Source organism: Taeniopygia guttata, chromosome 5, assembly GCF_048771995.1.
Source record: "Taeniopygia guttata chromosome 5, bTaeGut7.mat, whole genome shotgun sequence".
NCBI classification, from domain to species: Eukaryota; Metazoa; Chordata; class Aves; order Passeriformes; family Estrildidae; genus Taeniopygia; species Taeniopygia guttata.
The window spans coordinates 53,365,179-53,392,522 of record NC_133030.1 but is presented as its reverse complement, the minus strand read 5'-3'; the positions used below and the strand labels follow the sequence as shown (position 1 = coordinate 53,392,522).

General features: G+C 37.8%; 1 protein-coding gene across 17 annotated transcripts in view; it reads left to right on the top strand.

Moving 5' to 3' along the window:
- BEGAIN (brain enriched guanylate kinase associated) overlaps positions 1-27,344 on the top strand; it is a 159,699-nt gene that overhangs the window by 772 nt on the left and 131,583 nt on the right. For 4 of the 17 annotated variants that reach the window (XM_030274988.4, XM_072930420.1, XM_030274992.4 and 1 more), the window contains one exon: positions 2,863-2,992. The exons of 3 other annotated variants lie outside the window; for them this stretch is intronic. In XM_030274988.4, coding sequence (XP_030130848.4) covers positions 2,942-2,992 — 51 coding nt within the window. In that variant the 5' untranslated portion in view covers positions 2,863-2,941. Of the gene's footprint in view, positions 1-2,709; positions 2,993-5,200; positions 10,257-27,344 lie in introns of all 17 variants that reach the window. 10 more of the 17 variants (XM_072930413.1, XM_072930417.1, XM_072930416.1 and 7 more) reach the window with 6 other exon arrangements.

The following is a 27,344-nucleotide window of genomic DNA, read 5'->3' as shown; positions in this document are numbered from 1 at the left end:
ATGGAGCTTCCTAAAGCTGCAATGCTGGAAAGCTAATGAAATGATTTATAACTGATTGTCATGGTAGGGTTTTTTTAAATGAGGTATGTATCTTTTGTTTGCATAATGCACATCATGGAACATGTCTATTTGATGTCATCAAAACTGGAATATCTATTCTGAATATGTATTCTGAATGTGCTACTGACCATTAAGTATGAAATTATCAAAATAATTTATATCTTCAAGAAAGAAAAATTCAGGCAGTGGCAGTAATCTCAATAAAGTTTATATATACACATTAAACCTAGCTCAGGTTTGTATTAAATGATGAAGGAAAATATATGTAGTACATTACTTTGTCCAATTATACAAAGTATTAGTCAAACATTGATAAACCCATCAGAGTATAGATGAAAAAATTGTTTGCATGAGAAACAACAGAAATGCATGACATTTGCTAAAATAAACAGCACATACTGGAGCATGCTTTCTGCAGGAGTATTTAAACAGCTCTGATGGACATGTCTCTTTAATATAATGAATGAGGTGGGACTACAGGCGTGGAAGGAAAATAAATAACAATATTTTGCTACGTGTTTAAATTGCAACTGTTGTAATAGAAAGGGGTTAGGAACAGGAAATGCACAGGGCTACTTTTACATTTGGTATGCAAACACACACATATCCAAATACAAACAGACCTTTTTTTTTTTTTTTTCCTTACTTAGTCATACCTGCTTATCACCAGTTCTTGTGACATGCAACTCTGATTGAAAACATGCAGGTTTGCAGCCCTCAGCAGAAATATATTATAGCTGCATCTGAGGCATAACAGCACCAGAACCAATATTCTGGAAACATTTAGCACAAGTATATACTATACCTCCAAGTAGTATTATTTGTCATAGTTTTTACGTATGCAAAATTGTGCTGCAAAAAAAATCACACTGTTTAGTTAAGTTCTGAAGAAAACTATGTAAAAACTTCCCTCCTGCTCAAGTTATCCATCCCTCAACAATCCATGGTAACAGCAGTCAAGATTAAAATTGCCACTTATTATTATTAAATTGACACTTATTTCTCTCAGTTATTTTTAAATTACTCAGAATAAGGAATTTTAAAACATACTTCCAGTCCAACTCATTTATATGCAGGCAAGCTTTTTTTAAGGAAACTTTTCAGAATGTGTTGAAGCATGGAACTGGAACAACCATTTCCTTATTTACTGTGTAATAGACAAAGAAGGTTTTTGGCAGATTATGTATATGCAGAGATAAAGAATGGAAACTGAGATAACAAAATTACTGTGTTCTAGGTATGGTAAACAATAATATATCCTTCCTTTTGCAAGCAAAAGGAAGCAACATTAAACTTCCCAGGGGCCAACTCTGAAGAGCCTGATAAATTAGAAACCAATAATGGAGAGGTTTAGTCTGACATTTCAGAACCCTTCTCAAAATCTCAGGAAAACACAGAATAGTAATAACAAGACCAGTAAATAGTGATATTTATGGTACCATCCCCACAAGACTAAAGGAGACATCAGTGAGCCACTAGCAAGCTCAGGCCATTTCCATAGCTGTCACACTTTCTCAACTAAAGGAAGCAATCCTTGATAAATATTTCTGAGGCAGACTAGAAGGGTGAGGGAAAGATAGAGAACTGCCTTCAAGAAGTCTTTAAAGGGAAATGGTGACTTCATGATAGAGAGGATTGCCCAGATCAAAAGGCTTATTCCTTCCTTATACTTTGTGATTTCCTAATCCTGCAAAAGAATGATCCTAATGAAATCCAGCAAACCTAGTACAGGTCTATTGCTTTTATGAAGTCAAAGTCCCTATGTGGGGGCCAGGATTTTACCTACTACAAAGAAGTGTGAATTTTTGTATTATGCTCTGGAACAACCTGGTCTAACGCATAATTCACTAATTTGGATAAGCTCATTGGATGAAGGGAAAAAAAAAAAAGAAGAAGAGAATATCATAGCAACATCTTATTCCTTTGTGGTTTATCCATTTAACAAAGACTTATCTTCCAGTCTTAAACTCCCCTCTATATTTAACATTTAATTATCAGAATTGCATATTCCTCCAGATATAAAAGAAAGATGACAAGAAAAACTCTGTAGTACTGAAAGATCTCTTCAATATTCCTTGAAGCATCAATGGGAGGGACTTCTGGTAGCCTTAGTTCACCATTTTTGTGGTATCAGATCAGAAAAAAACATTATATGGCTTCAGAGACATCAAGACCTTGCAGATTGAGGCATCCAGCATAAATTAGGAATAGATTAAAGTAAAATAAACTTGTATATAAAATATATTAATTTTAAAATGTAGCATATTTAATGAGTGGGAAATAATTTCATTCCACCTGAAGAAAAAGGCAGTGTATTTTTATCCTAAACCTGATTTTGCATGACAAACTGATTCCATTCCTCTCATTCTTCCTCTCTACTGTCTTAAATTTTCTCATGCTTTTTTCCCCTCTTCTTAATGATGGTAATGATGACAATAATAATGGTGATGATGATGATAATAATAATAATCATTATGATTATGATTATTGTTGGGAAAAAAGAAGAGATAAAAGAGAGAGGAAAATGAGGGAAATGGTATACCTAATTTGGGAAGCTCCATGACACTGCCAGACTACCTCAAAGAAGGGCATGTTTAAAGACTAGGCTCAAAGGATTTGACACTTTCCTAAAAAATACATATTTTCAAGGAGCAGTGGAAGAAATTAAGACTTCTCATCTGTGTATTCTCAGAAGGATCAATTATTTTGCATCTTTTCACCAAGCAACTACAAAGTGAACTGGAGACACAGAATCCAGTGCTAGTGTAATGCAGATGACCTACAGCTCTACCCATCCCACAGCACGGCTGCAAAAACGCTACAGCGTGTGAAGAAGAGCTCATGGAGCAGCTGGCTAAAGCAGAAACTGGGCAAGAAAAAGATGATGTTGGCAGAGGATAGAGAGCATTTTGAGGACTCATTCTCAGTCAAGGTACGCAGTCGCGGTTGGTCACTTAAACACAAATCTGATATGCAATGTATTCTGTTATAACTGTTATTCACAGATGCTATTAACCTCTTCCCGCTAGGAAGCTCTATCTCTCTTGGATGAGAACAAAAACTTCTCAGGCAGATGATATCACAAGTTTTTTAGTGCTAAGAAGTTCCAACATGAAGGAAAAGCTATAGCGTTTATGCTCGAAGCTTGGCCTAACTAGACCACTAATCCATTCCTCACACTGTAGATCAGCCTCGTATCATTTTGTATTCCTCTCTTCCAGGCAGTCCATTGTCTGGACTGTGGATAAATAAAAGATCACTTAAAACACTTGGAAAAAAATACAGTCTGCAGCTTCCTTTTTCTGGCTTTTCTCAGCAAGAAAATTTCTCTTCATGGGAGAGAAAAAGGCCTTTGGTAACTAAGGGTAGCCAAATGTCATTAGCTGTTGCCACAAGTGCCTTGTGTATATCTTTGAAAAACTTTAAAAATGTGCACAGTAACCTGTGTCCATGGTGCCATTTTATACTGCTAGGGAGCAGCCAGCATCTTCCAAGTGATACTAATTTGGCTGCTTGCTCAGTAATGGAAGATGCTCTGACAGGATGATATTGAGTGCAGTAAGGGCCTGTGTCCAATTGAATGTTGTGCTGGAATTGAAAAAAAATTTGATGTATTAAAACATTTTGTGCTTGCATTTTTCTCCTTAATTTTTAATTTATTTTTAAAGCTGTAAATATAGCTTGCCTTTTAGTTGGGTGACTGTCTCTAATTTTACTGCAGCTGTAGCATTTGCCAGGGAGCAGTGGCTCTGCTTTCAGGGTGGTGCAGGATTTATACCAAAAAGCCATCCCTTTAATGCTCAGGATTTCTTCCAGGGCTATCACAGCTCTGTCTGGTATACAGCTATAAATTAAATGAATCAGACTTAAGGATATTGACAAGAAAGATGACACAGCAATTTGTTGCCTTTAGTTTAGTCACTCTGTAGTTGTAAAACAGATAAATGTTTTACTCATCATGGTGGAGAGGTTGATTAATGAGAATTTAGAGCAATTTAGATCCATTATATCTTTAGATTTAGATTCAAGGCTGAATGCAGACACTGTCCACCATGCAGATTCCTGCACAGAAACAGAATTCTCTGTTCTTTAAGACACCACAGTAGCTCTTCACCTTCTTTTCATGCCAACAAAGCCTACCATTTGTTAAGCAACCAGACTGATTTAATGGTGGCAGTACTGGTCCAATTTTCTGTTTGTCATAAGATGTTACAAATCTACCAACAACTGATAAAGAAAGGAAAAATCCATTTTAACTTGTTCCCATAAGCAGTCATGCATTAAAATAAAATAACTGGATTTTCATTCTACTGGTCCTGAAGACAGCTAGATCTTACAGACTCCAAGCAACTGTCTGCTTAAATTCTCCTTAGGGCTGAAACACTTTCAAGCAGAATCTAGTGAGGTAAAACCAATACATACAACACTGAGTACATCTCCACTCCATTAGAAAAGTTTTGTTCCAAAAGGAAACAGAAATAGTGAAAGTAATATTTAATGAAACTGAATTTTTGCTATGTGAGGTCTAGCATCCTAGAAATAGATATTATTCACATTAATTTAAAAATGTGGTAGAGTTTCTGGAGAGCAACTAAATAGATTTATGCTGAGAAGAATTTAAGGAAACACTGTCTTGATGATGAAACTGGTGTAGGCAACCTTCCTTATATTAAAAGCAAATTTGCATTTGACAACCATTACAGAAAAAAACAGGAAAGGAAACCATCAGTAGGAAAGAAATGCAGAGAGGAACATCTGTATTATTTAAAGGGGTAAACTGAAGTGCAAAACTGAAAAGTCCATAAAACACTTCAAAATTAAATGCATTAAGTGTGAAGAGGACTGAACAAGATGTGATAAAATTTTCATTTAAGGCAGGAGGGAAGAGTACATCTGAGCAAGAATGGGCACTGGCAGAGTTGGGATATAGCTATTTTAAGAGTGGAGTATCTGCTGATGTACATATCTTTAGGGCAAACTGAGAACTTTGAACTGAATGCCATTCCTACAAATTCTAGTGAGTTTGACTCTGGTGTTTAGGCAATATTTCTGAATAAATGAAAAGTTGAGTGAGAACTAGGAACACAAATACAAGAAATACACAGCTTTATAATGAAAAACTCATTCTTTGCTTCAACAGGAACAGCACAGACAACAGTGTTATTATTCATCCAAAATCTTGGAGTCTACTCACTGTGAAAGGCTCTGGAGCCAGCCCTAATTGCAATTAAAATAAACCTCAATATTGTTTAAAATTCAGATCCACTTTATTTTTTTAATAATAATTTAAAAGTTTCTCATTAATCTCAAAATATAAAAAAAACCTTTATATGTATTTGGATTTTTTATTGTAGATAATTTGCTGAAGATATTCTTGTTCATGTATCAAGACATACTTTTAGATATAGAAAAACTTATTGCTAAAACTGTTGAATATTGTCTACTTTGGCTCAAAAGTGATCATATCTTCCAGAGCTCTACACAAAAAACTTATAGTTGTCATAACAACATCCTGCAGCAGATAGAAGATAGCTTTTACTTGCTTTTAATGCAATTAGCAAAAGTTAATATCTCCTGATGATTAAAAACCAGAGATATTATTTAAAAGAGAGGGTGGACTTTATATTTTTCAAATTTTTAGTTCCCACAAAATTCATCTTTTAATTTGAAATCTTCAGTCAATGGTCTGTATAAATATTCCATTGCATCAAGTCATATTTGCAGGTAACAGTTATGCTCCATGTTTATACAAAATATGCAGATTTCTAACAATGTCTTTGTAAAATGACACTCAGAATATAAAGAAGTCTTAATTTAGAAAAGTACTGATGTTTTCCTAAGGAACAAGTTTTCTAGACAAATTTCTGAATGCGTCAATCTTGTCAAATGCAATACTAAGTAATTATGAAAGTCCCATTTAAGCTATGATCTTAACTATCATTCCTTTAAAGGTGTACCAGATTCAACAGGCAGTTCATCAGGAGAGGATCAGTGTCACTCTGTTTATGTTCTTATATTAACACTAAAATAGAATATAAAATCTTAGCCACTGCAACACACAAAATTACAAATTGTATCCACTTGAGTCCCTAGAAATGAGGGACTTATGAGCAAGTCTTGATGGTATCTGGAGATATTCCCATGATCAGGGTCACATTATGCAAGATTGGGTATTACAGAAGTGCACAGAAAGACACAGTCCTTTCCTAATTTAAGGAATACAGTCCCTTCCTAATTTAAAGACCAGTTAATGGCAGGTACAGACCAAAGTGCAGGTGTTGATCTAAGGTGAATGAACTAGATAATGGCAGAGCTGTTGATAAAGGACAATCTTATTTTCAGTGAAGTCTGTCACTTAGGTCAGACAGTCTTCACTTGATTTGCGCAGACATACTGTTTTATTCCAACAATGGTGCCCACTATTTCTAGAATAGGGCAAAATTAATGCATAGCTTCTTCTCTTAAGATTATTTTAATGTTAACATGACTGTTTAGAAGAATTTAGTCATCTGGCAAGCATCCACCTAGCTGAGGCATATTGTAGTAATTTGAGCTCTCTGAAGTTATTTATTTCAAGAGTACAGCCCAGACTACAGCAGCAAAGTATTGCCATTCACAGAGATACCTGCTTGCATTGTTACAGGAAATTCCCTATATCCACAATGTCTTCAAAGCAATTTAATTATATAAGGTAAAATAATGTGAACACTTCAAAAAATAAGTCACTTAACATATGAAAAATAAATCACAAACATCAATTATTAAAAAATTCAAGATATCAAACATTCCTATTTTTAAGCATATTTTGCTTTAATATTCGGCTACTCTATTTGTACACATAATGGAAATAATTTCTGCAATTCAGCTAGTCTCTAGAGAATGTTTATGTGAATTTACTTAAGAGCGAGAACACTGAATAGTTACTACAAACTTTGATAGCATCTGTTCTGACCGAGATTCAAAGAGATTGATGTGAAAAGATCTGTATCATTTAAGTAAGAAGAATTATATTCCATTTTGAGGCTGTGGATAATTTTTTTCTTAGTAATCAGATATGTCTGTGTCATATGTCTAGAGTTATTAAGCAGAAATCATCTGAAGAAAGAGAAGCAGCAGTATAAGCAGTATGACACCCAGTAATGTTATGTACCTTACCTAAATTACCTATAACCATTTATCTATACCTATACATATATTTTACTGCTATGCAAATAATATCTCTCTGAACAAAAGACCTCTTTTCTGACAATAAAAGAGAATTATATGATCCATTTTTATTGGCTGTACCACAGACTTTTAAAATTCATACCTCAAAATTTGCACATAAGAAATGGATAGGTTGTAGTTAACATAGCTTTATTCATGTACAAAGAAGCCCAATCTCTCATGAATAAAACAACTCTTGTCCAAATAGCTACAGCTTCTGGCTCAACAGTGAGGTTTTCTTTGTTTCTGAAGCAGGTATTATTAATAAAGTCCATTAAAACTGCAGAACTCGCACTTTGCCAAGCTCTAATGGATCTCTAAGGCAAAATACCTAAGATGGATTAGCACAGATCCTGCATATTTCAGAATCCTTTTTGCTTCAAGAGTTACATTCAGTTCGTACAAGTCTGTATTGGACATACTGAAAAATCCTGAAATTCTGGCTTTCCAAGAAGAGAGTAGTGTTGTATTGTTCCCTGACTGCTTTGAAAAGGGCATGAAAGTCTTTTTGTTGATGATTAAAAGCATTTGCCAGTCCTTTAAAGTGCTATCATTCACATTCAAGTGACAGAGGCATAAATTCATCTAAAACAAGACACTGTGAGCAAGATTTATGCATTTTTATCCACACTATCTCTGTGATCAGGATAATGTTTGTAGTATGCAATGGGATGGCACAGTCCCATAGAAATATGGAAGCATTTCAAAAAGTAATTCCAGTAAAAGCAATTGATTTCTGATGTGTTAAAAGGATCTTCATGTTCCCCTGTTATTTGCAAAATTAATGTACTTACTATGTTAATTTGAGAGATTCGCAACACTTCAGCAGCTTTTATGAACTATGATTCAAATGAGTGTTGGAATTACCAACGTGGAGACAATAAATTCTAGGCAGTAAGTAAAGTGCCTTGTAATGAGGGACCTAAATGTCTGCTTCATGAGCACATGGAACTACGTTCAGCTCGAGCTGCTGCTGACCTGACACCTATGCATGGTATTTTTAAATGTGCTTTTGTGTTTAAGGGAGGTCACTCAGTTTTCTGCTTCTGAGTCTCTCCTCTTATCTTTCTCCACTTGCTGCATTTGACAGTGATGTGAGCAAGGTCTGAATCCCACCAAGCAAAAAGGGGTAAATCACTTCCTTTCACCCTTATGCTGAAGTAAGGAGATGCAAAAAAACCCAAAAAAGTACCCTTTCAAATTTATCATTTAGTCATTCCTCTGGTCATTTCCTGTGGCAACACATCACTGGGACACCACAAATATCCACACTGATTATAAAGTCAGACTATAGTCTTTAATCTCACTTAAACTAGTCCTTAGGTTCCTGCATATACAAACCAAAAATAGAAATTCTTCACAGTTCAGACTTGCCTGTCTATAAAGACAGTGAAAAATGAGAAGAACTTCATATACAAGGTACTGAAATAACTTATTTTTACTACTCCAAGCTCACTGACAATGTTGAAATATTGCGCCTTGCTTTGGATCCTAACCTTTAAAAATTATTTTAGAATTAAAGTTATGGCAAAAAAAAAAAAGCAGGTAGAAAGTGAGGATCACGTTTGATTTGCTTTTCTAGCAGATCTAGCAGATTTGTCACTAACTTTTTTAATAGAACAGCAAACACTAGTAGCATTAGAACAATATAGCATGACCTTCTCTACTATTGGATTTTAAAAAGCCCTGAAACAGAACCAGCCCAGACTTTACTTAGTGAGAATTGATCAACATCATGGTAGTTTGATTTCCAGTTCAACAAACAGGGATATATCATATGTTGCTTTGGGTCAATGAAAGCCCATGCTCATCCACTGAACACTCAATACCCTGGAAAATTTGCATGCCCTATAGATTCTGCTCATTAGTATGGTTAATTAAAATGATGAGAATTTGCTATTGATCTAATGATGAAACATATGCACGATTTGGGGTGCATATGGGACAAAATGTGGTGGGTGCATTGTTACGCTTCCAAAGACATACCTGTTGTCTTACAAGTTAGAGGAGGATTTATGGGACTCCCTCTTTCAGTGCCAGTATTTGACACACAGACACGAAAGTAAATGGAGTTGCTGTCGAAAGGCTCCATTTCCCCAGTTAAGCCAGAGGGTGCTGTGCCTGGAAGACCAGCCAAGCAAGAGGGGGGTGGCAGGGTGAGTGAAGAAAGAGCATGCAGTGCATGCACTGCTGCATGTGCGCCAGAAGTAGGAACCGATGCAGAGAGGATCCTCTCTGGAGATTTGACAATGAACAGTTACTCAAAACGCTGCAGCTCCAGTGAGGACAGCTTTGAGTTACAGGGCAGCACAAGGTCAGAAGCTAAAAGCTTTGTTAAAAGCAAAAATAAGGATGAAGGCTATCGACTCCATCGATCAAAGCACTGTCAGAAAGGGGGTGAAAAAACTCACGGACTGGAACACTCTTCTCTGTATCCAGCAGAAGTGGGAAACACGAGCCAAAAGCTCCAGAGGCAGAAGACCCACAAGAAAAGCAGCTCCTCTGCATCTGACTTGAGCTTGGTGAGTCAAGGATCATCAAGTTCATTGTCTGTTGTGGAAGAAAAAATAGAAGCTAAACTCAAATTCTCTCAATTTATTAATGAAGTTACTTTCAGAGTGCTTGATCCCATGAGCCTGAGGGCATACCGAGCTGCCAAACTGAAAAATACTTTTCCATCCAGTGTGAGAAGCCTAGATGATTTTCATATTAAGAGAAAGTCTCCTGGAAACTGGAAAGAAAACATTCTAGATGGAAAGACACAGGAAGAAGTAGACTTAGAGGCTCAGAGAAGTGATGACATCGTGGCTGGAGCACGACCACACAAATTAGAGAAATCGTTGTCCCTGGATACAAGTCCCTCTCTCAGGTCATTTGATAATGGTGTCTCATGCAGAACAAGACCTGGCTTGCCAGTAGAAATTATGATTTCTCAAAGCAAAGGAATGCCAGCCACAAAATCTGCGTCTCTTCCTAGAAGTACAAGCATGGTGAGCTCTCTCAAATATTTTCTTTGTGTGATATATAACAAGGACTTATGCATTATCATGACTATTTGAAAAGTGTTTCTGTCTTCCTGGGTGGGTTCTTATCATGTAAACAAACTTTTCTCCAGGGTGGGAACAAAGAGGGAATGTTTATTTTTAGTAGCTCAAGAAATCAGCTGTAGAAGGTATGGGAGGAAGGAAAAACTGAATAAAATTCCCTAGTTCTTTTACTTTGATGTGTGGAAGATGGCTTTACAAGATCAAACAAGAAGGTTATTCCTATGCTGCAATGAAGCATATCTATAACCAGGTCAGCTTGATATGAACAGTCAAGGCAGCCTCAGAAAAGGGTGAAGAGAGCAGCGTGTCAGACCACACAGGTATTCAAGGTCACTAGTCTAGAGCTTGCTCAGATATCTCTACAACAAACAAGAATGCTCACTTAGTGTGTTTAAATACTCAGATAGTGTTTAAAAAAAAAAAAAAAGAAAAAAGCTGAAGCTTTGTTCTACAGTCTGGTAAAAAATATTTATGTTTTTAATTTTTTCTTATGAGATTCTTTCTTTGGATGAAGGAAAGGTATTTATGCCCATGAAGGAAAGTAAAGGGAAAATGTTGCTTGCTAGCATGGCACAGTTAGTATGTCTCCAGAGCAGTATTTGCAATTCTACTAAAGCTATAAAGGTCCAGGAACTATTGCTCAAGACTATACCCATGTACAGAGATGTTGCTAAACTAGGAAATATTACAACTACATTATTTTTAAAAAGTCTATTCAAGTTTAAAAACAAGAAACAAAAAGTGATTTCATTTCACAGAGGACTGCAGCAAATAGGAAAACATCCCAGTCTTAAGAATTTTATTCAAACTTCAGCAACATGAGCTTAAGATTTTATGTCCTTGGATGTTTTAATTGCCATCTCTCAAAGATATCTTGAGGGAGAAGAGCTGAAAGGTAATGAAACAGAGAGAAGTTGCACACTGTGTTGTGTCACAGCTTCACAATGAGAGCTGTCCTACAAAGGGTTGAAGAGGGTTCAGTCTGAGTCTATGGCAGGATATGCTTTTTTCAAATTTCAATTAAGCATCTGTCAGAGCATCTTTTCCAGTGGACTTGATTATATGTACAGATTGAAACTTCCAACCGATTGAGTGCTGACTGACTAAACACTGCCAGTGCTCTCTAATTCCACACAGTTAGTGTAGGCATCAGCCTACTCCAGCTGAAACATCAGGCTGCTCTAAGCCTAGTCATTTAAATTAAACACAGTAGGTACCTGACATTTCACCTCAACAAACAATGCCTTCAACTGCAGAGCTCAACATGAGAAAATAAAGGAGTGGCAGGGCAAAATACAAGAGCAAAACATGTTCAGCCTCATCTACAGATTCATGTCTTCTACATGCAAAAACTTTGACTTCGGTGTAATTTATTTAGTGTCAAGTCCTCACCTGAAGCAGGCCTAGCAAGGAGCAAAAGGATAACAGTATAGACTTGGGTGTCATTATTGTAAAGATATTTTAAAAGTTCTTGGTTATGTAATGTTCATTTGAATACTCATAGTGAACATTGTCTAAAACTGTTCCATGTTTTAGTTGCCAAGGTCTTATTTGTGTGCAGAAGATAATCTCTGAGAGAAAGAAATTATAAGATTATATTGACCTAAATATAAAAACTGGATAACAAAGTTATAATAACACATCCTGAAGAGCATGAAGGAACATGCCTGAAAATTCGAGGTTAAAAAAGCTGCACCTAATAGAAAAAAATGGGACTCAGAAGATGAATGCTGTGACATTTTCTCCTGTCTATTATGTTTTCTGAAGACCCCTGAGGTGTCCACAACTGCCTCTGTACTACTGCTGATTGGATCCAAACCCACTAAAGTGATTTTCAACTTTTAGACTTCTCAGAACTGCTCAAAATATTCCATTTCTGCAGCAAGTGTTTGCTGGTTTGCAAACAGTGGCTGCTGAAATGAAATCTCACCAAAAAAAACCAACAGTCACTGTAGAGTTATGCAGAGGAATTTCTGGATAGCTAGCAGGAAAAAAAAAAGGATGCTTCATTGTGACTGAAGTTAAAGGGAATTGTGATAGCTAGGAAGAAATTCCAAAATAAGATGGACATGACCTTGGTGTGGTCTAAATATTTTTGTAACCTGGCCAGCAGGATGAAATAATTTTTCATTTCCATATAATGATCTAAATTTGAAGTCACTGGGCAAACAAGCAGGAAAGGAAGATGCTAAACTAAATGAAAGTAAACCTCTGAATCCACACCAATGTAGTGGAAGGTGTGCAACTTGAGACTATGTCATACTTCCAGACTGAAATGATATGACCAGTTCAGTGGGCTGAAAAATGCAGGCAATGTCTGGAAAGAGTTGTACACACTGGAAAGTTTCTAAGTTCTAACAAAAGGGTTTTTCAATGGAAAGACATGCTTGTCAGAGTCTATCAAAGGACACATCAATACAGAGAGAAATGTGGATGGATCTGAACAATATTTTTTTCTTAGGGTACGTTTCAAAGAAAGCCAGGTATGAAAGGAGCCTGTGTCTTTTAATACATATTTTATTTCAAATATATTTGTTCCAACTAACCAATACCTTCAGGAAATCTTTATATACTACTCTTCCAGGAAGAAAATACAGGTTATAATTTAATTATTAAATAATCATACAGGATTATGACTTCAGACCTAAGTAAGTCTGCAGCACCTTAGGGTTTGAATTAACGTGAAAATGGCATTTCAGTAACTTCAGGAATACACAAATGAGGATCAAATTTCCAGCTATGTCTCATCTTTATACCTACTTTTAGCTACATGAGGAACCATGTAACACAACATTAGACACTGGCTTTTCTTGGTCACAGGAAATCTACTTCTTTCTCAGAAGAGCTTTATCTTTCCATCTTACATTTAACTTCTGGTAGTACACATTCTGTGTGCAAGAGGTCTTAGAAACAATTTTTGACTTCAACATTGCAACTATATGTAGACATAACCTAAGGAATAGTGCATTTCTCACCTAAGACCATGTCATTGCCCCACAAAATAAATATAAGCAAACTTGATCAATACAAATTACTTACTAAGCTGCAGAGGCTGTCTTAGAAAACAAGACTGGGTTGGAATAGTGTCATTTCTACATTTTGGAAGTTAAGCTTTCACATACTGTAAATTAAGATTGAATAAGGCAGGTGGTGAGAGGCAGAAACTTGGCCATGCTCCACATGAATTTACCATGCTTATGGAGCCATATACTTCTTATAATCCTTATAATAATTCCCTAGACACCCCAATATATTTGGATTACAGAATATTCTGCATTAGACGGATCCACAAGGATTATCAAGTCCAGCTCTTAAGTGAAGGCTCACACAGGGATCACACCTGTAACCTTGGCATTATTAGCACCAGGCTCTGACCAGCTGAGCTAAGAATGTTAAGGAGTGGAAGGGACCTCAAAGGCCATGTAGTCCCAGTCCCCCCGACCATGGGCAGGGACACTTCCACTAAACCACATTGCTCAAGACTTTACCCGACTCAGCCTTGAACACTGGCAGGGTTGAGGCATTGACAGACTCTCTGGGCAACCTATTTCAGTGTTTCACCACCCTCACAGTGAAGAAGTTCTTCCTAGTATCTAAAATAAATTTCCACTCTTTTGGTTTGTATCCTGTATTCCTTGTACTATCAGTGCAGCTGACAATGAGTCCCTCTCCAGCTTTCCTGTAGTCCCTTCAGTTGCTGTTAGGTTGCTGTGAGCTCTCCATGCAACCTTCTCTTCTCCAGGCTAAACAGCCACAGTTGCCTCAGCCTGTCTTTGTAGAAAAAGGTGCTCCAGTCCTTTTTTCATCTTCATGTTCCCCTCTAGACTTGCTCCAACAGTTCTATGTTCTTATGGGCACACCAGAGCTGGATGCAGCACTCTGGTGGGGTTTCACAAGGGCAGAACAGAGGGGCAGAATCCCCTCCTTGTCCTGCTGCCCACACTCCTTTGGATGCAGCTTGGGACATGGTTCTTTTTCTGGGCTGTGAGCACACTTTGCTAGCTCCTAGTGAGTTTTTATCAACCATCACCCCCAAGCTTTTCTCGCAGGGTTGCTCTCAATCAGTTCTTTGCCCAATCCCTGCCTGGGATTGCTCTGATCCAGACATAGGACCTTGCATTTCATTTTGCTCAAGTTTAAGTCTGAGAATAATTTGCTGGACATGCAAACCTGCACCAGTGACGATAGATGCAATGGCAATTGCTTATTTCCTAGACATCACCTGGCTCAGACTGGTGTTTCAGCCACCTGGAGAGTCATTGTGCTGTCACTCCCTCATGTGTGATTTAGTCTCAAGGGCCAAACTTTGACCCCATATAAGCAATTCAATTCCCTCCTGTAGCCTTACCAAAACCAGCTGAAAAGAAAGTATTCATTCTTACTCTGATTTCAAGCAATGTATGCCCTAAAGGATTTAATTTCTATCTCCCTCGAGACAGAAGGGGGCAATTGCCTGCTACAAAGGATGACATCTTTATAAAATGCAGATGAATGAAGCACAAGGTAGAATAACACTTTTTCATTCCTCTCACAAGAAGTCATTATTACAATAGCTATTGTAAAGAAGAAATATAACCAGAGTAGACATATATATAGGATATTGAGAAGATTCAAAGATTCATCTTTATCTCTAATCCAGGTAGGCTGCTTAATTCCTAAGGAACCCTGTAGGTAGCCACTGAAGCACAGTGTCACAGACATTAAAACAAACAAGGAAAATTATATTAATTTCTGCTCGATTACTATTTGTTACCCATGAGGACTCCTCCTGTTCATTACAGGTTCTCTTGCAAGGCAAATGCCTTAGCACAGGGATGGCTCCTTGAGGTGCACAAGCATCTTTAGAAATCACAGCCTCACACACCTGAACTTCACAGGCATGAAGGGGTTTGATCCCCATATGGGCTATTCTCTTAAGAGTTGAACTCAAAGATCCTTGTGATTCCCTTCCCACTCAGAATATTCTGTGAGAACTATGAAATCTGTAAGAATATAGGAAGACTGTCATGCAAAAGCTGTGGTAGAATTCCACAGCAGTAGAAAATGCAACCAATCTCCCATTCTAAAGGAAAGTTTCTAGGGCAGTTTCTAGGTTCTCATTTTCTAGGGCACCTGAGTACTAAGAGAATCTTGCTGAAAGAGCAGACAAGATTTTGTTGCTCTAGGTCAAAGCTCTTTTATACAAAGTTTTGTGTCCTCTTTCAGCCCTTCCAACCTGCCATCATGATGTAAAAATAGGCATTTGCTTTGTTCTTGGATGAATACCAAATTTCATTTCTATTTACAGTACAGTGATGTTTACAAGTAAGATTTGGGTTCAGATACATTATAATGGAAAGTATATATTGTTTCACTGACTCATGCATGCAATATGCTAAAAGAGAAATAGGAAGAGGTGGGACCAGAAGGAAAAGGTAATGAGGTGCTTTGCCCAGGTCAGTGATCAAGCCAGTAGCCAAACACCTGAAAAGCCTTCCAGTGTCCTATTTTCTGGTCTGTTCCTGCTCTTTCAGACAGATGGGTCAATGTAGAACTACCCTCAATAGAGAAGTTGTGGTATCTCTAGGTTATCAGAGGAAAGCAAGAAATTGAAATACATCAGATGCTTCGGCTCTTGAACATGATATCTACATGCCAGAGCATAACGTTAGAGACTTTTATGAGTCTCATACAGCAGTGGGAAATGTCACCTGGCCACCTTCCCTGACATCCTGGCCTCTTTCTTGCCATGGTATTCCACATGACACTGCACAGTTTGTTTCCCTCTGCTTCACAAACTGGAGGTGACTATCAGGCTGTCCGTAGCCTAATTTTTTTTCTCAAAATGGATATTAAAATAGATGGTTTAATTCCTTTACCATAATCTTGATTGACAGAAGATGGTGTTCACTTTCTTCACCATTCAGAGATACTAGGAAAATAAACAATTTTAAGACTTACTAATTTAAACTCATTACTATATGAAGTGAGCATACACTGAACTGCAAGCAACATACACCTTAACAACTTTACTCTGTTATTTCTCCTGCATCTGCAGCTTCCTGAAAACAGTCTCTGTGTCTGACAATACTGTAAAAGAATCTCAGGTCCTAACAATTGCATCTGGGTGTGGAAAGACAAATACTAAATATTTCATTATCTGTGGCTGCTGTTTCTTGGTATTTCCAAGGATTTCTATTGCATCATTATATCACCTCTCTCCTCTGATACCAATGCTGTTTTCCTATGCACCACTATTATGAAATGATCACTCTGAGTATAGTAGTAATGAGTAGTATTGCAAATGTGTACAACAGTGTGCACACTGGGAGCTTCCAGGGTAGGTAAATCAGCTTTATAACACCTCCTAGGTGTTAGGCAGCCAAATAGTCTAAGCTATATAATCTGATGGCCAAAGAAAATGGTAGCACCTTCTGAGCTCATTTCATCTGAAATCAAAGACAAATTTCATTTTCCACCAGTGAAGCTATCTCAAATATCTTCTCAATCTCTGAGAACACTTAGCCATGTTAGGCTTGAAGCATGCAATAGTATTAGTTATACCAGCAGCAGCCAAGCTGGGGCAAGATGTAGCTCAGCAAAGACTAACAGTCAAAGTATTTAACCAGCTTCACCAGTTAAATGCGGAGTGCTGAATCCTCTCCTTAATTTCATTTTTTTTTTCCTGTGACATTTATGGTTCAGTCACAAGATAGAGAAGCCAAGCAGGCCATGTGCAATTTCATCCATAGTTAACACCTCTTGTCCCAGTACTGTGGCACTGACTCCTTTTTCCAGAGCTGAGGAGCGCAGCAGCCGTGTACTGTAGGAGAGATCAGCATAATGTTTTTAGAGCAGCAGATGTGACATCGTTTTACAAGCAACAGAATGAGCAGATGGTGTTTAGAGAGTTCTCCTTGCCTGCTCTAAAACACCTCCGTTGGGTCACTAATGGATCCTTCGTCTCGTCCAACACTGCATAAAGCTACAACGCTCCCAAGATGACGCATATGGTCATTTACAGCTTCCCAGCTCATCAAATACAAATTAGATAAAAATCTTCTTCACAGAGCATAGACATCCATAAGCCAGTGCTCAAAAGAATAAGATATTTATTCAAGACAGGCTAAAATAGACAGTCTGAGCTACTTCCCAATAGCAAGAATGTGTTTTCAATGAAATTATGTGTTTCACCATAAAGCCTGCATTTTTATAGTTAGGGGTTTTAATTCAGTTGTCCTCGCTTTTCTGCCCTCCCACCCCTTCTTTTTTAGAGAAGGAGAGCAGCAAGTGAGTCAGGAGGAAGATATTTGTATAAAGGAAAACAACCCAAATATTACAATGGTGAATTTCTGCACAAGATTCAGAGCTCCAGCCAGAAAACAGAATCATTTTCCAGCCAAAGCTACTATTTGCTTTCAGAGGGGCAGCTACTCAAACAGAGAAAAATCCTGAGCCCATGCAGTTCACACTGATTTTGGTATCTTTTGGCACATGTAACAGGAAAGCAAAATTTGCAATCAGAAACATTTAGTGTTCCTTTCCCAGTGATTTTTGTTAACATGACTTTTCCCCTTCCTTTGAGTTTGAAAAATACTCCTCAGTTGTACTCTTAATCTCTGGATGCCTTTAAAAACAAATAGTACTTTCAGAGTAAGGGAAGCTACAACAGCCTTAGGAGAATTGCCATAAGCAGAGATGCCTGGAAACTGCAAAGCCAGGCAAGGGAAGGTGAAAGAGCAAGAGGTAGAAAAGATTAATAGATCTCTCTTTTCTGATCCAGCTTAGGTCTACAAGTGTAATTTATGACAAAGATTTTAAGGTGCTTCAACTCATTTTTCATTTCTTCCTTCATCCAGCAGACTGCGTTTGTCATGTTTACAAAATGTGGGGTTTTGCCCTGCCATAGCGTGGCTGTGGTAGATCATAAAAGCAAAGACTAGGAATGCAGTGACTCTCACACAGCCACATGCAATACTTAACATAACTACTTTCCTGGTCCACACAGTGAAAATCTCTGAACTCTAACAAGAAAAGATTAAAGTGCAAGGCACTGCCCAGAGCCAGAGGTTGCCCTGATTTAAATTTTCACTTGTGAGGGACTGATATTTTTCCCCACTCACTGTAAGGTTTTCAGCTCTATTAAAATTCTGCTCAGTGATGTACTGCATGCAATTAATAGAAACATAGATGGATGGAACTTTGCTCCAGTACTCCCACTGTGTTCTAACATCTAACTGGAGTAAAATAAAAGTATACTTATTAATATGAACCCACCACAGCAAGCATTTTGAGGACAGAAAAGAGATAATCAGAATTACATTAATCTGCCAAAGCTGCATTTGCATTACTCTGTTTCCTGTGTAGGCTTGGTGAGCCATGGGTTTTAGCCTCCCATCAGAAAACATATCATTAAAACTTTGAACCCAACAAATTCAAAGAACAGAAACTTTATGAATTATGGGGTGGTTTAAAAGGATTTTATACTAAATGTGGGTCCCATAAATTAAGCCTAGCTGCTCCAACAGCATAACTCATGTCTCAGAATATCAGAAACTGTTGCTTTTGACCTCAGATCAGATAAGGAGAAGCAGGACCCCATTTGGGAACCTATTTTATATTTATAAAATACTTCTTTTTTTCATAAAACTCAAAAAATTTTATTTTCACTGACTAGCTCAAGCATTTGTTTCAACAATTTCATCTTTGTAAAGCAGCTTAAATTTTGACCTTCTTAGATTAAACTCTTCAGTGACAGGAGGTTTAGGTGACAGGAAAAGACATCTTGTGGATAAGGAAGAAGAAGTAGGTGCCATAAATCTTTAATTTAAAACATGATATTCTCGAAATTAAGCTGGGAAGATAAGGGGGTAAATATTAAAAGGCAGAGGCAAAACTGATTGGAAAATCTTATTGAGAGATAATTCATGATCCTTAGTTGTGAGCAGGGTCTCAGGGGTACCAAAACTATTTGTTATTAGCAAGCAGTGCCTTTCTTTCTATCAACAGAGAGTAAAAAAACATGCAATTCTGCTTCTTTATCTGAACTGGAAACTACAGTAATGTGTTTATGACCTGGTGTAAAACTCTTGAGAGGATGCTTTTGAAATTCCAAAAATGCTGATTTCCCAAAAGTAAGCAGCTACTTTTCAAGTTTAAAGAAACCTTTGCTGTACTGAAATTCACTCTTAGTTGAAAAGCCTTCAACTGATTTTTCTGTGTCACACTTACACAGTACCTAGAATGGACAGAAACCGTTTAAAGATCACACTGTTGTCTCCATGCCTCAAATCATCACTGTATCTGCATCCAACTCCCTTTCCTTTTTCACTACCAAAAGGGAATTTCCAAATCTTCCTTGCAACTTAACGTTGAAGGAACCCAGGGGAGCTGGATAAACCAGTGCTGGAGCACCTATTGCTGAACAACCATCTCCTAGGCTGTAGTCTCCTAGACTGCAGAGCATTCTGTTGTGACACTGTTGGCCAACAGCTGCCAATTTCTGACAGTAAATTCAATACCTGCAAAAACAAACTAAAATTATTCCAATCACATCTGTATCTGTCCGGCTTAGGAGCTGTTTGCATTAATATTTGATGTCAGTTGGGCAAGAATGATCAGGGATCATTCTTGGCAGTCTCAGCCCTCTGCTCCCTGCTTGGATAGAGAGATCATTTTAAACAAAAGAAAATGAGGAATAAATACCAGGCCTTTTCACAGAGCTACACTTACTCCCTTAAAAAGGAAGAGATATTTTCCCCAAAGAGCAGCTATTCCCTGGATAACTCCAGTAACAAAAACCCGCTGTGTGAACACAGCTAAAATAAGCAGCTATTGAGGGTTCCAAAGCTGGTTCACAATCGCTTATTTCTGCAGCAGCCAGGCAGAGCTCGCTCCGCGTGCGATGCTGCGCGGGGCCGCGAGCGCACAGCCAGCACCAGGCACGTCCTGTTTCTGGAGACTCAGAGCTGATTCATACCCTTGCAAGGGGAAAACTGGGAGTGCTGCTAAGAGAGCAGCAAATTCAGAGGAGCAGCAGTCCATTCAGAGGCTGGAGGGCATGAGCAGAACTTGGTGGCACAGGAAGGTGCCCAGGGCATGGGGCCAGAGCTGTCCCCGGTGTCCCCTGACTGACCTGGCAGAGCCAGGGGAGCCCCCAGCCCCACAATGGGATGCCAGCTGAGCAGAGATGGAGGCAGCACTGTGCCAAGAACTTTTCTCCTGCCACTCCCACCCAGCCAATCCCCAAGCAGCAGGAGAAGATAAAATATTGCCCAGTTATCATAGGAGGAAACACAACTACCATATTGCAACCCCTGAAAAAGCAGTTACTCGTGGAGTAACAAATTGCTAAAAAATTTACATGGAGTAACACATTGCTAACAAAATCCTAATAAAATTAACTTCATAAGTGCCCATATTCACCAGCAAAATGCAAAAAAGACCCTGGATAAACCTGTCTTCTCTTGCTTCCTTTTTTTGATGTTGTAGTAAAACAAAATGGAAGTTAAACTAGCCAGCAGTTCCATGAGGGTACAGTCCATTGTAATCAATGCAGTTAATTAAAAATACAATTAAAGCAGAATCAGTCATGAGAATTGGAACACAATAAATAATTAAAACAAAATTAGTTTGGCTCTTTTGTTGAGCTACTCAGTCCCTAGTTAAAAGTAAATGGCTTTTTACTTCATTGATAGCTACAAAAGCTGACCTTTGCAGCCTCAAGTTCTCCTTCCAGTGTTAAGGTGGAAGTGTATAAGATTTCCTTTCCCCCTTTCCCCCTTTCTCTACACACCTTCCACAACCAATCTGCCATTCAACTCCCAGTGCTACAAAACTGGGAGCTGGTCTGAGGAGTTGCAAAAATAGAGCAAAAAAGCAGCATATGGTGGTAGAAAATAACAAAATGCCTGTTAATTATTCCAACCAAATATGAGACATTTCCCTACAGCAGGAGGGAAGCTGTTGGCAAATTATTATTTATGTGTTTATTTATGTTGGAAATAGGCAAGGGCAAAAAGAAGTAAGACTGTTCCACTCACAAGCTACTGGCAGCTTTTTTGTGTATTGCTCATAATTGTTCTGGGGTGTAGAAACTAACATTGCAGGAAGCAACCTAGGAAGGAAAGAGGCTTCATACTTCAACCAGGCCTTCAGAACAAATGCTGGGTGCTAACACGGTTAATGCCTCATTTCTGAGCTCAGGTCTGCAGGAATTCCTTTTACAAGTGATTCCATCTCTGACTGATATTACCCCAGCAGTGTTGCAGCTCTATAAATTGTGTATTGACAGCTCTGATTGATTTCCTGCTTTTCTCGTATTTGCATTCATTCACATCTTAAACGTTCCTTCCTTCCTTGAAGGAAATACATCTCTCTCCCGTGTTGGGAAATGTGAGTAGCAAAGAATGGGGTGCTGAGAAGAAGGTTCCAACTTTCACTTTCTCATTGCATAAGCTTTCAAGTTCTTCCAGTTGAGAAGGAAGAAACAAATGAACCTTTCTGGCTGAGTCGCTATTTAATAACGCAATAATTAGCTAAACATCATGACAAGCAGGGATTAAGTATTTTCCACTCTAAATGAACTTCTATCATCAGAAGAAAATCAAGATTTAACTCGTGTAGTAACTCAGTTATTTTAGTACCACAGATCAATATCTTGATTTTCACATTTCTCAAAATTATGAAGCCTAATAGCTATAATAAATATTAGTATGTGTCCTCTAAGCTATAGTGGAATTTTATGAAGGTGCATATGCACTGCTGTAATTTGTAGGATGAACTGGCTAACAAATGTCTTTTAAATCCTTACTTTCTGTGGAACAACAATTGTTAACACTACAGCTGCTCCAATGCTGATTGTTACTTATTGTGCCAACAATTATTTTCCAGATAAACATTGTGGTAGAATGTAGGTAAATTTAGATACAGATTTATAGGGAATAAAATTGGCTTTTCTTACAGTTGTCTCCACTGCTTTACTGTGTAACTTTGGGTAAGGGTCAAATTTGGCAGTTCCTCAGTTTCTCCAGCTGCAAAATAAAAATAACTCTTAATCAGTTTGTTTAGTGTTTCAAGATCCTCTCATAAAATGGATGTGTTGCAAAAACATCCTTAGAAAAATGAGGAATCCTTATTCTAATGTATGCTGGAAATTTTTCCTAACCCCCTGTAGTACTTATCAAATCTATGATATTTAGGAGTGTTTCTGTTCTTGTTACTCTGAAGTGTTTATGCCTTGCTTTGTTTTTTGTTAAAAACATTTAAGATGTAGCCTACAACTGAAAACATGGGATCTTTTGCTGGAATAGATAATTATATAGATAATTAAATAGATAATTACATTATGATGAGTGTTAGAATATCATACAATCTTTATATCTGAGAGAAAACAACTAAGAAATGAAAGAGGCTCCCCATGGAAGCAGACACAGCACCAAGCCCATCAGAGTGTTTGGACAATCTCAGGCACCTTGTGTGGTCTTTGGGGTATCCTGTGCAGGGCCAGGAGTTGACTCGATGCCCGGATGGGTCCATGCAAACATGGGACAGTCTATGAAGGCTGTGGGCAGTCTGGCCAGCAAGGTAAAGGTCATTGCTTGAGTCCTTGAGGCACTGAGGGACAACAGAATCTTGTGCTTACTGCCTTAATACTCCAAGACATTAACATATGCTTATTTCATTCCTCAATTTCCTAAAATTATTTATAGTGAGCAGTCCTTTTCCAGTGGGCAGTTGCATATGTGTCATTCTCCCAGGTCAACTAAATTAGGTACAGATTCACCAAAAGAACTACCTGTTTCAACAAATATCTGTACACCTTCCTTTTTTTACCAGGGCAGATAGATTGACACTGAATTGTGTCACTAATACCTTTTTATTATTTCATGCTTAGCATAGCTTATGAACCTCCTAGTCATAGCAGAATTTTACAAAAGACATGGATATATCCCTCTAGGGTAACTAGGGAATTATGAGCTTCTCAATTGCTTAAGTTTGTTGAAAGAAAAACTTCTGTATTGCAGTTGATAATTATTGCTCCAGACCAGTAAGACTGATTATTTCCAAAGTTACTTACACCCTATTATCACATAACCTCATTATTTTCCTTCCAGATTAGGGCATCAGCTCTGTAAACCTTAGTAATAGCACTAATATGTTTTCTAGGGAAGTTCCCTGAGCATTGAGAATAACAGGATTTTCCAACAAAGATGTTGGATGTGCAGAAATAAATCTGCTATGCTGTCTTCCTTGGTCTTTTTAAGGGCATATAAATGTATGAACATATTAACCCCTCTGTGTGCTGTCTAAATTTCTCTCCCTGAAGAAATTATTCTTTTGTACTTATGTAATTGGGGTAGATATAACAAAAATAAAACAAAAAAGAATCATAAAACCATGGAATTATCAAAGTTGGAGGAGATCTGTAATATCGTCCAGTCCAACCATTAACCCATCACTGGCCCTGCAACCCCTAAACTACTAAACCACATCACCCAGCGCCACACCCAGATACTGCTTGAACCCCTCCAGGGATGGTAACTCTCCAAACTCCCTGGGCAACCTATTCCTATTAATAAATTAAATTAGGTCCAAATAGAATGTCAATGCACTCTCAACCCCTGAAAACTTTGATCTATATAGAATGACTGCATGTCATGGCCAATGTTACAGTCTTAGGCTTGCCCCGAGTCTTCCAGCAGTCAGCGCCTTTTCTGCCAGACAAAACTGGAAGGATTTGCAGCCTGAAAAGCTGTTGTGGTTCAGACTTAGTTCAGTTGCAGACTTACTATATTTGCACTTTCCTTTTATAGCTCAGAACTAAAAATATCTTACATTTCTATGTCAAGTGCAGCACTCAAACCCCTGTAATGCAGTTTTGCAGTTAAATTATCGTGTCTGGATTAACTGTAAACTATTAATTTAAGTAGAAGTGCAGCAGAACTTGTTACTGTGAGAAATAAATCTACTTTTTTATTATCTTGCTTTCCATTGTCATGCATTGTCTTCAGAGATGATAGGTGCACCATTAATATATTTTCTAGTTGTTATCTGTATTTCCCCAAGTACTTGATCTAGCAGACCTTTTTCATATCTCTGCTTCTTTTTAATATTTCTACATATTTTATTTATCACTGGTGTAATGGGGTGTTGCACATTCACCTTGGGCCTACAGTTCTTCAACGAAAGTCTTTTTATTCAGTGATGCATTTCTACCTCTCTCCATTAAAATACATTAAAAGTTAACTGACAGCCGTGTCACTGTTTTATATGAATGCTTTACCTCTCAAAATATTAAAAGAGAGCTCAGGGAAAGAAGCCAAACCCAAGTGCTGAAAGAACTATAGCTTTTTGTGCACTTCTGACATAAAAGCCTGAAATTATCTATTGCCAGGTTTTATTTAAGAAATGTGATTTAAGGATTATGACAAATACTGCAAGTAGGAAGCCTAATGATACATGTGCTGTTATTATCAAAATGTTATGCATTATGGCCACTGTGGAACTACTCATTACTGAGATGTGAAGTCAAAGGCAAAGCAGTAGGGCTTGAGAACCTAATCTTGTAAACATTCACTGTGGGGGAGTGTGCTTCCTGATGTGTCAGGCAATGAAACTAACACAGGCAGGAAAGTACCCACCTGTGCTTGGAGTCACCACTTGTCCTCCTTCTTTGGGCTGTATTCCCAAAATGGATGAGATGTATGTGACAGGTACTGCTTGGAGGTGAGAGGGAGTATCTTTGGGATTGATTCCCAGGACAAAAATGGTGATGTTTCTCTGGAATGTCATCACTCGTGAGCTGGTCAGCCTGGCAGCCAAGTAAGCTTGCAGCATTCCAGTGCCCAGTAATGCTGATTCTATACCATTTGAGACCAGTTTGTATTCCCTCTACTACCACTGTCCTGTCAATCTTTTAATGGGAAGGAAAACACAGCTGCCCAGTGCAGAAGTACAATGTGCTTCAGTCAAGTCCCCAGTCTTAGCAGCAAGGAGCAAAGGACACCCCCAAAAGAAGGCATTGCACAGTCCTTACAGAGTCTCAGCTGAGTCTCAGCTTATGATGCTAAATAATTGTAACAGCTGATTTCTCAGTTTGATTCTTGCATAATCACAGCAGGTTGGAAGGAAGTAATTAAACTGGGTTTTTCAAAGTTCTATAAAGTGTCATCACTCTGACAAGTACTGTAATGTTGCCATCCCTATAGACAGCTTCACACTCTGGCCAAAGTTGCCCCAAGGACTGATGAATTTAAGAGAACAGCTGTAACAGCCTTTTATGGATATTTGATTTAATATGACATGATGCTTTCTTTTGAAAAATGTATGGAGCTGTACTATGGCAATAAAACACTTTTGCAGTGCATACAAAACCAACTAACTACTCTTTAGAGAGTTGTTTCAAAGGAAACCCTTACAAGGATCTAAAAATTCAGGTCTAAGAGTATTAAGCCTTTTCATTGGTGATTGCAAGGAAAACCTTTTATGATTAATTAATGGTTAAGGCAAACATTCATAGTGTGATGAACAATGATATGAGGACGGAGTGATCTCACTTCTAACTCATTGAAAGAACATTTGAATAGTCAATGATAAAATCATATCCAGGTGTAGGAAAGTAAGATCATACTTTCAGACTAGGAGACCATAAAACAGAAGTTGCTGAGGATTGAGGAGTTCTGTTTAGATGAAAAGAATCTAACCTTGAATTTGAATCTTAAATGGGATGGAACTTTAAAAAGGTATATTCACCTCTGTGCACAGAATAAAGCAAGATCAGCCTTAGAAAGACTGACAAAAATTCCAGGCTGCCATTGAAGGAAGACAAGATTATACTGTGACTGAAGAAACCCGCATGTGTGGAAATGGATTCAAAGAATATATGTTCCATGGCTATTCCAGACCAGAGTCAAGGCTGACAAGTGTGCAATTCTCCAATTCTTCCTCCTCAAAGACTTCTTAAAGTTACTGCTCTCCAAGTCATACAGGATTACATATGCCACATTTGGTAGGTCCCAGGGAGGTGTGTACCAGCTAAATAAAGTCAGAAATAAGTAAGAGAGAAATAAATTTTTTTGTCATTCAAAACAAACAAGGAAAAAGAAATTTTAAGGCTAAATGTTCAAAAAGGTTAATAAAAGTTAAAGACTAATAATGGGTTAACATAATGGGAACTGCTGAGTCATACTGTAGCAATAATGTAGGAAAAGTATATGAAAAGTGAAGGAAAAAGCCTTAAATATGCACAAGTTTATTCAGAAAAATAAGTAGATAAAATGTTTCAAGGAGAACAGACAGACCTGGAAGAAGATAGAGCACAAGGCAAAGTTCAATACTGATAAATCCAAGTGTGCTTGGTGACAAGAAGTCTAAATTTATTGTGGAGGTAAAGAGCGGAACAAAAAACCCTCATGGAAAACCCAGTAGTAAGATCTGCTGAACACTGCTGTAGTCAAAGCACTACACAGGCAGGGAAAAATGTCATTTTTCTGACCATAAAATTGTGGTAGAGTACAGAAAAGAATTCTTATCATTACCTTGCCAACAACAATCAGAAAGAAATCTTGTAGGAAAGATGAATTAACAGTTAAAAGGCTTCTTTAGGAAGAGACAGCAAAAGGAACATATTCTCTTTAAGAGAAACAGATACAAAACCATGGGCCGAAAAATGATTTTCAGGTGCTCCACTTTCTACTTTCATAATGCAAGAATTAAAGACTTAAATGACACAGAAAGGCAATAAGATCAAAACTGATCAAAAGTGATTTTTAAATAGAATAAGTTGCATGTGGAGCTTATTGTCACAAAACAACCTGAAGGTCTAAAAAGATCAATAGGAATCAGAGTGAAGTTAGACATTCATCTGAAGGCATATAAATCCCCAGGCAGCAAGGCATAATCCAAATTCAACCTGGCAGGAATTTGAAAGTTAGCTCCTACTTATGAGTTCTTCCCCAGTCACTCACTATGTCACTTCATTCATTTTCTTGTGAAACATTAGGGGTAGGACTTTTAGTTTAAATGCTACAGTACCAGGAACATTGAATTCCA